The 13,297-nt window shown below is 36.3% G+C and overlaps 1 protein-coding gene and 1 pseudogene across 1 annotated transcript in view; both read left to right on the forward strand.

Moving 5' to 3' along the window:
• LOC107154871 (antigen WC1.1-like) overlaps positions 1 to 8,684 on the forward strand; it is a 29,034-nt gene extending 20,350 nt beyond the window's left edge. Inside the window, exons 3-7 of the mRNA XM_048787559.1 lie at positions 2,217 to 2,525; positions 2,616 to 2,933; positions 7,369 to 7,461; positions 7,539 to 7,853; positions 8,581 to 8,684. Coding sequence (XP_048643516.1) covers positions 2,217 to 2,525; positions 2,616 to 2,933; positions 7,369 to 7,461; positions 7,539 to 7,853; positions 8,581 to 8,684 — 1,139 coding nt within the window. The remainder of the gene's footprint in view (positions 1 to 2,216; positions 2,526 to 2,615; positions 2,934 to 7,368; positions 7,462 to 7,538; positions 7,854 to 8,580) is intronic.
• Positions 8,685 to 8,950: 266 nt separating this feature from the next.
• The window catches only part of LOC107154873, a 146,942-nt pseudogene continuing 142,595 nt past the window's right edge, over positions 8,951 to 13,297 (forward strand).

Here is a 13,297-nt window from a genome sequence, read left to right on the forward strand (position 1 = left end):
TACCTAGCTGAAGACCATAGTAATACCCACCTATGGAATCAGGGGATCTAGGTTTATAGAACAATGCTTAACTGCATCCGAACCATACATTGACTATTCTATTTATATTTCATTAAATACAATAGAGTAATTCAACCCCTGAGAAAAACAAGTGAGGATCATCTGTGTGTAGATGGTATCTGACTCTAATTTCTAAATCAAGTATTTTTGGAAAAAAAGATGGTTCACATTTCTGGATGCATGTTATTTTATTAAAAATGCCTAGAAAATAATCAATTGTTAATATAGGTTAAAAGATTACTTATTGTTGATTTTGCAACAATACTGCCCTCTAAACACATCGGGATCTCTGTTCAGCACAGCAACAGATGCTCAGTTGATGGTCTGAGTATGCATACTGTATGAACTTTACTCTTCAGCCCCTCTGGATACAACAGGATTAGGTCTCTCTGATCTGTGAAGAACAGAAGAGTAAAGGTGAAACCTGCATTTGGTGATCTATTTCTTTATCTGAAATGCTTCCAGTTTTCATTAGTGGAAATTATATATAAGTTTTTTGCAAAGGTTTGATACTCACATAACATCTCAACTATTGGATACTGGAGTCAGAATTCCACTAAATTCTCTCAGATAGAACTTGGAAGTAATATTATATTCTAGCTCAATTGGGACATTTTATACCTTAGGAGCTAGAAATATACAATATACCATGAAAAAATAAGAAAATCAAAAAGAAGTAGTGCTTCTGCAGACAAATGTATGTATCTAATTAAGCCAGAACTATAATCAGTCATGCACAACTCATGGTGGTGGTGGTAGTAGTGGTGTTAATCCCTAGTGTGGAGATGTAACTGCATGGAAACCAGTATCCACAGAGAAGAAGACCTGGCTGCATCCACAGGCAAAGCCTACAGTGACGGTTTCTATTCGGGAGGCTGATCTTTATTGTTTCTGTCACTGGACAACAATATTGATAGCTATATTTTTATGATACCTATAAGTCTCATGCTCTTTAAAACATAACATCATAAAGATTAGTGATTTCAGTTTAAAATTTTATATTTTCACAGTGACTTTCTAAGTAAGATACATTGTCCCCACTCTTCTGTAGTAATAATACAAATTAAAATGACCTTGTAGTCACAAGGTCACAAATCCACACTTGATGTCAACACATCAGTTTCAGAAATGAGAGCATTTCAATTATAATGCTTTAAGTAAAAAATTTTAATAAACTAGATTAATGCTTTTGATATTCATTCAATCTTGAAGGCTATAACTTTGGAAAAATAATCACTGATCATGTTATTCTCTTCAGCAAGGATTCCCTGCTGAACTTCTTCATGACATAAACTTACTTTTACAATACTTTTCCATACCTAGGTCCAGATGTCTGCCCCAATGTCTGAACCCATACTTTAAATTCCTTCCTGATTAGTTGAGATAGATATATAATATCTTCTTCCAACTCTACTTATTAATAACAAAAAATCCCTCAAAATAAAATTTAAAAAGGTAAAAAAATGCACAAATCTTTGGATCCAAACTTTTTTTCTTTTTCTTGAACTTTTAATTATACTTGTAAATTATCATTCTGTCTTCTGTAACAGGAAGTATGACATAAAGAACCCTGATTGTTTTAGTCTAAATAACCTGGTTACATCTCATTCTCACACTATTTAGTGGACTCTTTCCTTATCTCTAAATTGGAAATAAATATAAATAGTCAGTTTTGATACAGATGGAATTTTTATTTCATTAAAAAATGTTGGAAATTTTTAGTAAGCTAAAATTTTTTGAGGATGAATTTGTGAAAATTAAGCCTAGTATTTTTCTACTTAAGTTCATATTAAGTAGATAATTACAGCTCCCCCACAAAAGGAGGTAGACTGACAGAGACAGATATACAGACAAACACACAAGTACCTTTTTAATATGAAAGATAATATGTTCACATAGAATAAAATAAAAACATAAATTACAACATACACACAGTTATATAAATATATATGAGTCAATCATTCAAAATTGACCTTTTTAATTCCTCCTTCTAAATTTGTCTTTACATGCTTACTCAATGGAATTCCCATTCTGATATCAACTTTTAATCCATTCCTCACACCCTGGGAAAAGAAAAGCTCTCAAGCATTGCCTGTGACATGTAGCTACCAATTCCAAGCCAAGATATTAATTTTGTTAGTTAATTTCTTCCATAGGATTTGTGCGTTTGGATGGAGGACACGGACCTTGCTCTGGGAAAGTCAAAGTAAATTCTGGAGAAGGATGGACTCCAGTATCTGATGGGAATTTCACATTACCCACAGCCCAGGTCATCTGTGCAGAGCTGGGATGTGGCAAGGCTGCATCTGTCCTGGGGAACCTGCCTTTCAGAGAAGACAGTGAACAGGTCTGGGCTGAAGAGTTCCAGTGTGAGGGGCTGGAGCCTGAGCTCTGGTTCTGTCCCAGAGTGCCCTGTCCTAGAGGTACCTGCCATCACAGAGGGGCTGTGCAAGTTGTCTGCTCAGGTGAGACTCACAACAGGTCTTTAACCTCCCTACACACTCTGTGGAGGTAAGAAAAATATGTGATGTTGCTAAAACCCTATCTTCTAACAGGATATATAGATGTTCGGCTCATGAAAAATGGAATCTCTCAGTGTGAGGGTCAAGTGGAGATGAAGACCTCTGGAGGCTGGAGAACACTCTGTGCCTCCCACTGGAATATGGCCAATGCCAATGTCGTTTGCCATCAGCTGGGTTGTGGAGTCGCCATCTCCACCCCAAAGGGAGCATACTTTGTGGAAAGAGGAGATGAGATCTGGAGAGACCGATTTCACTGCTCAGGGTCTGAGTCCTTTCTATGGAATTGCCCTGTGACTGCCCTGGGTGTTCCTGCCTGTGCCCATGGAAACACAGCCTCTGTGGTCTGCTCAGGTAAGGGATATCAGGGTTGAATGGTACTTGAGTGAGGTATCTCTAAGAGCATTCAGTGTGGAGAGCTGGCTTTAAAAATGAAACATTCTGGGCTGGGATTCTGGCTCAGTGGTAGAGCGCTTGTCTAGCATGTGTGGGGCAGTGGGTTCGGTTTGATCCTTAACACCACATAAAATAAATAAAAATAAAAGCAAGAACTAAAAACAACTTTGTAAAAAAATTGAATGTTCAATGGGATTATGATCTAATCTTGAGAGAGAACAGTGATATTAAATGGAAAATTGTTAAAAACAATAAATGAAGAAAAGAAACATTTTGTGGTGAACTATGATTCTTCTCAATGATCATCTTTCAGGCCCTCTTAAGGGGTATAAGGAGGAGTACTTTTTAAGTAAGCATCATTATTTATTGAAATTCATAGAGAACAATGTATAGCAATCAATGACAGCTCTGTCAAGTTCCTCACTCTGGACTATCAGAGAGCTTCAGTGGCTCCCAGAAGTCACAGTCACATCCCTCCAGTCACTGTGCCCTGCTCTCCTCCAAAGAAGACCACTCTAACATTTACTGCTAAAGAAAATTTTTGTCAGCCTTGGACTTCTATGTAAAATAATGGAATATCTTCTCTTGTTGTGTCTACTTTGACTCCACATTGTGCTTAGAATTCACCTATTGTGCTATTTGAAGCAGAACTTTATTTATGTATTTATGTATTTATTTATTTACTTGCTTACTTACTTATTTACTTATTTTTGCTGTTGAGTTTTCTGCTGAATGACCACATGACCATGAATTGATAGTCAACTAATATTAAGATTTGAGACTTGTTGACTTCTCAAATAACAATCCTACATATTAACATGGCAATAGCTTTTGGTGCAAATATGTATGTATTTGTGTCAAGTTTTTAACACTTGTCCTTTTACTTTCACTCTCTTATTAAGGTATTCTTTCAGGTGTTAAATGTTCTTAATGAAGCACAGCTTATCAACATTTTTTTTGTACACATACAACAGTTTCACCATTAGATCATAAAATATTCTCCCAGTTTGTCTCATACATGTTTAATTACTTTTCTTTAATTGCACAGTACTGGGGATGATATTGTAAGGGTGTGTATGATGTGACGAAAAGATTCACATTATCGTTTGGACAGCAAGTTGACTCAGTATCATTACTAAAAAAGCTTTTCCCCACCACAGGATCACCTTTGAAATAAACAATGCAGACTTTCCTACTCATTCTATACTCTGTTCCATTCAATCCTGTTGTTTGTGTATCCTTGCAACTGTACTTATCTCCTTTATTATTATAACTTTATAAAATGACTGAGTAAGATTTCTTTAAGAATTACTTTAAAATAACTCTTCTAATTGTGCAGCTTCTATTACCTAATGCATTAGTCATACTTGGTTATATGCATTTTACATAAATTTTAGAAACAACTTTATATATATATATATATATATATATATATATATATATATATATGCACATGATGGTATTTAGGTTGAAATTTCACTTGGAAAACACAAGAATATGGAGATAACTTACTTCCAAGCTATATCTAATTTCTCTCAGAGATTATACATGGCCTTTATGATGTTTACTTCTAGGTATTTTTGTGTTTGATGCCATTAACGTTTCTTTTGGTGAAATATCCTAGAAATGGCTTTAATTGTTTTCACCTTCATTTTTGTATGTGTGTAGGAAGCAGGTGGGTTTTTCTTTATTCTTTCTTTCATTTTATTCATTTGTGTTAATTTGATAACTCTGAAAAAGTTTCAAGGATAGTATAAAATTCCCAAGTAACCCTAACCAAATATCCAAATGCTACTATTTTAATATATTCTCTCCTTGTGCTCCATTTATGCCTAAATTTATCAAATCTTTTTGAATGAATAGTTAAGACTAGGTGGTTAATATAATATGTCCCATTACTCCTAAAATATTTTCATATGTAACCATAGCATTGTTACAAGTTCCATAAATCCACCTTGCTGTAATATAATCATATAGTATTAGTCTTGCTCAGATTCTTATTAATTTTCCTAAATAAGTTATTCACAGGAAAAAATGTATGGTAATGTGCTACATTCAGTTCTCATGTTTAGTTATCTTTCTTACTATGAAACTCTTAATTTTTCTTTGTATTCCATGCTAATGATATTTTTGAAGAATACAAGCCAACAATTTATGAAAATTTTTCACTTTGAGCTATGGCAATAAGCAAAAATAAGTAAGACAACTTGTAAATCGATGTTTGAGTCTGTTATACATAAATGAAAATTGGCTTTGACTTTTTTCCAATGTAGAAATGTAAACTATATATGTTAGAAAAATTAATCACAAAACATGTCTTTCTTAAATTCATGTACAAGAATTTTTAGATCAGGTTGGACACATCTAGTACTTTAAATATGATCTACACCTTGTAGCAATCTCCTCTCTATTTTCCAGTGGATTCTTTTTTGCTTCCACATATAATAGAAGACATGGGGATTTATTTTTCTGTATCTGCTTTATTAACCTAACACAATGTTTTCCATTCCATCTTTTTTAATGCAAATGACAGGATTTCATTCTTTATGGCTGTATTATATATCATCTGTACTTCATAAATTTTTCTTTCAGTGAGCACTTGGAGTGATTACGTACCATAGCTATTGTAAATAGTGCCAAAATGAACATGGGAATGTAGGATTTCTCTGTTTCATAGTAGGTGTAATCTTGGTGACTATTGCTACATAATAAAATTTCCCCCAAAATAGCAATTTAAATAAAAATCACAATTCATTTTTCTCATAATTTGTAGATTCACAAATTTGGCAAGGACTCTTGGCAGTTGTCTCTTGTGGTCCCATTAGGTTACACTTGATCTCATCTGCAGCTGAGGTCATTGAAGACTTGACCAAGCTGGGAATCCAGGACAGTTCATTCACATGGATGGTAGCTTGAAGTTCACCTGGGGCTGCTGACAGAACCACCTGCAAATGCTCTCTCCTGCATGATAGTCCTTACAGAGTAGATTTCCCATTAAGCAAACATCCTACCAAGTCAAGAGGAGGAGGCCTGACTTTTTAGCTAGTTTCCTAAGTCAAGCTATTCTGGATTCACCATATTTTATTGCTTATAGGCAACTCACCACTGTCAGCCCACATTGGAGGACAGGAGAAATGGATAGAATGTGACAGATTTTGTGGATATTTTTAAACACTACAGGTGTATTAAATATCCCACTTTATGAATTTTCTAATTTTTACTTTAGTACTATCAAACCAAAGGTCAAATGTTTTATCTGATACATGGAAATTAACCCACAATAAGGAGAGGGGGCAGTGAGGGGAAGAATAGAAATTCAGTAGATTAGAAATAGGATATATAAGAACAGAAGAGGGATAGGAAAAGAACAGTGGAAAGAATCAGACATAATTTTCCCACGTGCATGTATGAAAACATCATAGTGAATCCCACCATCATGTACATCAATAAGAATGCAACTATAACTACAATAAGACATATTCCATGCTTCTATGATTGTGTAAAAATAGAATCTTATGTCATGTATAACTAAAAAGAGCCATAATTTTTTAAAATAATTTAAAAACTACCTAAAACTTATAGAGTATTAAGAATATTAGTTTATCTTGTCATCTCTCTTAATTCCTTATTATATTTTTTATCCTGTTGAATTTCTGTGCTCCATTCTGTATTTTCCCATGTTCTTTCACTATTTCTATTTTGAAGAGCATCTACAGTGTTATTAGACTCATCCACTTGTTCTTACTTTTAGCTACTGAATTTTTTTTAATATAACACATGACTCTCAAATATTGATTGGGGTTTTGTTAATTATTTATCTGCCAAGATGCACATAATATGAAACCTTCATAAAGGTACTTTGCCTCTTCCATGCAGTTTATTTAGGGTAGATCACCTTAAGTAAAAATGATTGAAGTGGTTAGAAATGGACACCATCTAAAATAAAAACTCTACTTTCAGTTCAAAAAATATGATGCAAGATTTCTGGATGTTCAATAGAATTTCACCTCTTTGGTCCAAACTAAATTATACTTGTGTATTCCCAGAAAACATGTGGCAAACATGCTGAAATTTTTAGAATCTTACCTACTAACTTTGAATGAAAAATGCCTAAGGGGGAAAATACCTGATTCTAGTTTTCACTTTTCTCTGAACTTGACTCTAAAAGTCTTGTTGTTTTGGAAGCTGTGCAATGCTCTCAAGCAGCCCTTATATATTCCACTTTCCTAAACTCATTCCTACATGTGTGCTTAAAACAAAATTCTGGCATAACGAAAAGCAGAAATCTTCATTATAAAATTAATGCTCCTTTGTAACAGCTTTCACCTCAGATGCCATCACTAGATTACTATATATGTTAATTCAGATTCCTTTTCTCTAACCCATTTGGTAGGAAACCAGACTCAGCTGCTGCCCCCATGCAATGACTCCTGGTCTGACCCAGCAGGCTCTGCAGCCTCAGAGGGCCACACTGCCAACTGTTCAGGTGAGCAAGGCTCCCAGCACCAGAGCCTTCACATTCCCTGTGGAAATGCCCACTGACATGACCCTGTCTCCCCTCAGACAGCAGACAGCTCCGCCTGGTGGATGGGGACAGTCACTACACAGGGAGAGTGGAGATCCTGCAGCAGGGCTCCTGGGGCTCCATCTGTGATGACAGCTGGGACCTGAATGATGCCCATGTAGTGTGCAGACAGCTGGGCTGTGGAGTGGCCCTGGAGGCCACCATTTCTGGTCACTTTGGAGAGGGATCAGGGCCCATCTGGCTGGATGAGGTAAACTGCACAGGAGAGGAGGCCCATGTGTGGCAGTGCCCTTCCCAGGGCTGGAGGCAGCACAACTGCAGTCACAAGGAGGATGCTGGGGTCATCTGCTCAGGTTTGTGGTGCACACTGTGCACAAGTGGGGGAGGGCAATGGAAAGTCTGCAGGGTGGTGTCTGAGCCATAGGACAGGGATTGGTCAGTTGTTGACAGGGCAGAGGAGAATGCTCCTCTTACAATTCCTGTTATTTCAGCAGAGGAGAAAATTAGGTCCTTTCATTTCCTGCTGCAGCAACTGAGCTTCTGCTCCTTCCTTCTCAACACTGTCCCCTGTCACAGTCATTCTCTACAGTGTCCATTCAAAGCAGTCATCACTCTTCTGTGACATGTGGGTGCAACATCTTGACCCACTGAATTAGTTTTCTATTTCCGCTGTAACAATTTACCATAGATTGAATGATTCAAAACAACACAAATTTATCACCTTATAATGTGTAGGTTAGAAGACTGACCTGGGTCTGTCTCAGCTATAAACAAGGTGTGAGCAGGCTGCAACATCCAAAGCTCTGGGAAGACTAATTTCTTTCCTTTTTGGAGCTTTTAGATGTTGCTTGAATTCTTTGTCTCATTGCCCCTTCCTTCTTCTAACCAATAGCAGTGCAATCCTCTATCATTCCATGAACATATCTCCCTCAGATGAGGGCCAGAAACAATTATCTGCTTTTGAGGACACAAGTCTAAGGATATGATTAGATTGTACTCATCTATTAATCCAGGATGATCCAGGATAATCCATGAAAGGATTCTTCTCTTAATGATGTCTTTAAAGCCCTTTTGCAATAGGTAAAATATTCACAGGTTCTGCGGATCAGAGAGTGAGCATATTTGGAGCTCCACTAACGTGCCACATCTGTGTCATCCATCCTTTTCTAGGGCCTGTCAGATGATTATTCAGAGACTAGGTAAAGAGTTTACTCACTGCAGAGCCCCCAGATAGTATTTCTGCCTATTGATTTGCTAATATTACATTGTTGTAGAAAAAGAAAGTGAGGTACAAGTTAGCAAAACAGGTTAGAGGGACAAAAAAATAACTTCCAGTCTTCTACCTAGTGGGCACTTACTCAGCAGAGTCAGCAATGAACACTCACTACTTAGGAATAAAGAAAAAACAGCAGTAAGAGCTGAATGCTCACTGACCCCTGTTTTCCTCTTTTCCATTTCAGAGTTCCTGGCCCTCAGGCTGGTGAGCGAGGACCAGGAGTGTTCTGGGTGGCTGGAGGTTTTCTATAACAACACTTGGGGCAGTATCTGCAGCAGCCACATGGAACCCATGACCTTGTCCATAATCTGCAGACAGCTTGGCTGTGGGGACACTAGGACTCTGGATTTCTGGGTTCCTTCTAGAGAAGGTTCTAGACCCCGCTGGGTGGATGGAATTCGCTGTCGGGAAACTGATACCTCTCTCTGGCAGTGTCCTTCTGACCCTTGGAAATACCAGTCTTGCTCTTCAGAGGAGGAAGCTCATATCACATGTACAGGTGATTATTACTGTCTATTTTTATGTGTTTGTCCTATGTCTGTAGGTTGTTGTTAGGAAAGTTTTGTATATTCAAAGATAATGGATGAGTTAAAATAAGTCCACAAAATGAATAGTTCATAGACATTACTTTATCCACCTCTTGCAATCCTATTTCAAAGGTAGTTGTGAGGAAAACTTGCAATGATAGCAATGTATGTAAAAAGTATCAGAGAGACTGAACTGAGAATATGGGGCATGCAATTATAATCTGATAAACTTTCAAAGCAATTGGCTAATTTAATCTTAAATTTATTAATTGATGTGTATTTCTTTAGTAAGAGGGTGAATGACTGGACCACAGTTAATACACATTGCTTGCTATGTGCTATCAATTTATTCCCACCAAAACAATCAACTCTTGATACGTATCATTGTGATAATTTATTACTGTAAGGAACTATAATAAAGACAAGAGAGAGTCAAGGTGTAGAGCCAGGGAAGGTAGCAGAGTGGCTCCTTGTCCAAGTGGCCACATTTATTTATACCAACAGGTTATATTAGGTCATTAGCATCAAAACCACATTACTGTTTAGAGTATAAGTAAGGTTGCTTATTCTGCAATTACATTTCATAGTTACAAATATGCAATATTAAGAGCTTTGTGCAGTTCTCAAGAAAGTCCATTGTCTGAAATTACTGTAAGGTGGGCAGCACCAGGAGCACTAGAGCTTGGTAAAACATTGTAGTTATCTAGCAAACAAGTACTTATATTCCCAGGAACTAACTAAGATTATAGTCAAAGCTGATAAGACTAGCATGGAGGGCATTACTATAGCAACTGGGCATCCTCTGCCTCTGCACAGAAACTTCCCTAGGCACCAAGCATGCCACAGTTATGCAGTCATCATGAACCCCAATCCCAAACACAGAAACCCTGCAGATCACCTTTCCTGTCTTTTAAGTCCTCTCGAATGCATAATAGTTTTCTTTTTAATGCTGATGGAAGCAAAAAATGGGATAGGCATTGACAACAGCAAGCACAACATAACAATCCCAGTATTAGTAAACATCCACCTATGAATAATTGTTTGACCAAGAAAAGTTAGGTAACCATGAAGTTATCCAATCCAATAAGTCTAAACCTCCATCATCTTGTCAGACCTCATCAATGATATCATTAAAGTAGTCTAACTCCTTTGAAATAGAATTACTCTTATCACTTAAGTTAAAGCAACACATATTATTAAACTCCTGACATCCTTGCGATATAATAATAACAAATAATCAATTGCAGCCTGATTGTCAAGTATGGTTTGACAATTTGTTTTTGTTCTTCATTAAGCATATTAATTGCCATAGAGGTATGATTAGTATTTTTTTAACCATAGCACAGTCCAGTTTTATAGTAGTTTTGTAAGCCCTGGCAACTTGTCCAGGGATACCCACTAAGGAAAATGTCAAAGTGTCAAATTTTGCCTTAGAGAGAAGGCTTACTGAATCATCACAGTTTTTTATCAACGGGAATAGACCTTTATGGATACATTGTGCAGGATGGTGGCCTTTTATATCCTGTGGGGATGGTAAGAAAACAGTCTGCTAAAACAACAATGGGTACCATGAGACATTTTTGCAGGTATATAACAATTTTAGCCAAGTGAACCCAGATATTGTAATGAGTTTTAGAAGTCGAGGAGTCTGACTGTACTGAAATTTCATGGCTGGGATACAACAACAGAACATTATTGTTAAGACCAAAGTATTTACAGAGTTTTTTGTGAGTTTAGACCTGTTGGTGGAAGCATAGCAGTGTATCTTTTTCCCCATGTGATCAGAGGCATAGGGTCTTGTCATCCTGGGTCTGGTAAAAATCTGTATATTACATAAATTTTTGCTAATGGCTGTTTGGGAATAAGATGTCTATCCAAAGCAGATGATCAATTGTGAGTATAAATTTATATTGCATGTTGAGTGCATTAACTGTTAATAAAACAGTATTTAAACCATTATAAATATTAGAGAAGCTAGACACCCGTTTTTGTTTTACTTTAAAAGGCAAGTTTTAAGAGTATGATGTTCTTGTTTAACCAAAGCCTGTCCGGTAGGATTTTGAGGAATTTTATGATTTAAAATTATATTTTATTGATTACAAAATTGTGTAAAAGCATTAGATGTATATGTAGAGGTATTATCCATTTTTAAATGAATAGGCTTGCCCATGATGGCAAAGCAAAGTAATAAATGAGAAATGCAAGTAGACAACTTATCAGACCTTTGGGCACTAGCCCAAATGAACCCAGAATGAAAGGAGTAAGGATGAAAAGGAGGGAAATGAGTAACATCCATTTGCCAAAGTATATTAGAACGTAGGCCTTGTGGATTTTAAGATCTTCACACAGGGGCTTGAAATTTGTTGATTATAGCATGAACCAATTAAGAAGATATGGAAAACACTTTCATTAGTGATTGAGCATTTTGATGAAAAAAAATCCATGGGATTTCACACCATCTCAAAATAAAGGACAAAGGGATTTCACAATGTTACCTGTATGAGCATTACATTCCATCAAAGGCATCTTGGTATGGCTGCATATATGAGAGAGGAAGATAGGAGATATATGATGCTACAAAATAGTTTAACAGGTTAAAAAAAGAGATAGTAAGTTGAAATCCAAATGAGGATATAAAATACATAAGCTATAAAAATATGAGGAACAAGTTTAGTTATATATATTACTACTGTCTATTTCTATGTGTTTGTCCTATGCCTGTTGAGAATCTGTAATAATGTTTAAAATAGTAGAAAATAGTCTTTGTGCCAGGATAATGGTAGTTAAAGCAGGTTGCTGTAGAGAGATTTGAAGTAGGATATAATAGTCCGTTTATAATTAATAAGAACAGATATTACTCATTTTTGTTTACCTCTATTTGTGCACACCTTTAACCCATTTATAAGAGGAATGGTAGAAATTAAGGAAGATGGGAAATGTATAACCTGATATAACAAAGAGAATTGTCTATCATGAGGCATGTGAAAATTACTTGGTGTTAAAAAATTGTTAATACAAATTTATACTAGAGGAAGAATTGTAAATATGGGAGATATAGTTTTCTCATAAGTAAGGTATAAAACATGAATGTCTATGTCTGGGTTTTTTGTCTTTTTTAAATTGGTTTTACTTTTAAAATACATGACAGCAGAATGCATATCAATTCTTATTACACATATAAAATATATAAAACAATACTTCATATCTCTGTGTATAAGGTATGTTCACACCAATTCACATCTTCATACATGTACTTTAGATAATGATGTCCATCACATTATTACATCATTGCTAACCCCCTGCCCCCTTCTTTTCCCTCCCACTGTTCTGCCCTATCTAGAGTTTGTCTATTCCTCCCATGCTCCTTCTCCCTAGCCAACTATGAGTCAGTCACCTCATATCAGAGAAAACATTTGGCATTTGATTTTTGGGGACTGGCTAACTTCATTTAGCATTATCTTCTCCAACTGCATCCATTTACCTGCAAATGCCATGATTTTATTCCCTTTTATTGCTGAGTAATATTTCATTGTGTATATATGCCACATTTTTAAAATCCATTCATCTACTGAAGGGCATCTAGTTTGGTTTCAAAGGCTAGCTATTGTGAATTGTGCTGCTATAAACATTGATGTGGCTGTGTCCCTGTTTTAAGTATTTGGATACAGACCAAGGAGAGGGATAGCTGGGTCAAATGGTGGCTCCATTCTCAGTTTTCCAAGGAATCTCCATACTGCTTTCCATATTGGCTGCACTAATTTGCAGGCCCACCAACAATGATGAGTGTGACTATTCCCCACATCCTCTCCAACATTTATTGATGTTTGTATTCTTAATAGCTGCCATTCTTACTGGAGTGAGATGGTATCTTAGAGTAGTTTTGATTTGCATTTCTCTAATTGCTGGAGATGATGAACATTTTTTTATATATGTGTTGATTGAATATCCTACTCTGAGAAGTGTCTCTTCTGTTCCTTGGCCCATTTATTGATTG

The sequence above is a fragment of the Marmota marmota genome, unplaced genomic scaffold, assembly GCF_001458135.2.
Source record: "Marmota marmota marmota unplaced genomic scaffold, marMar, whole genome shotgun sequence".
NCBI lineage: Eukaryota > Metazoa > Chordata > Mammalia > Rodentia > Sciuridae > Marmota > Marmota marmota.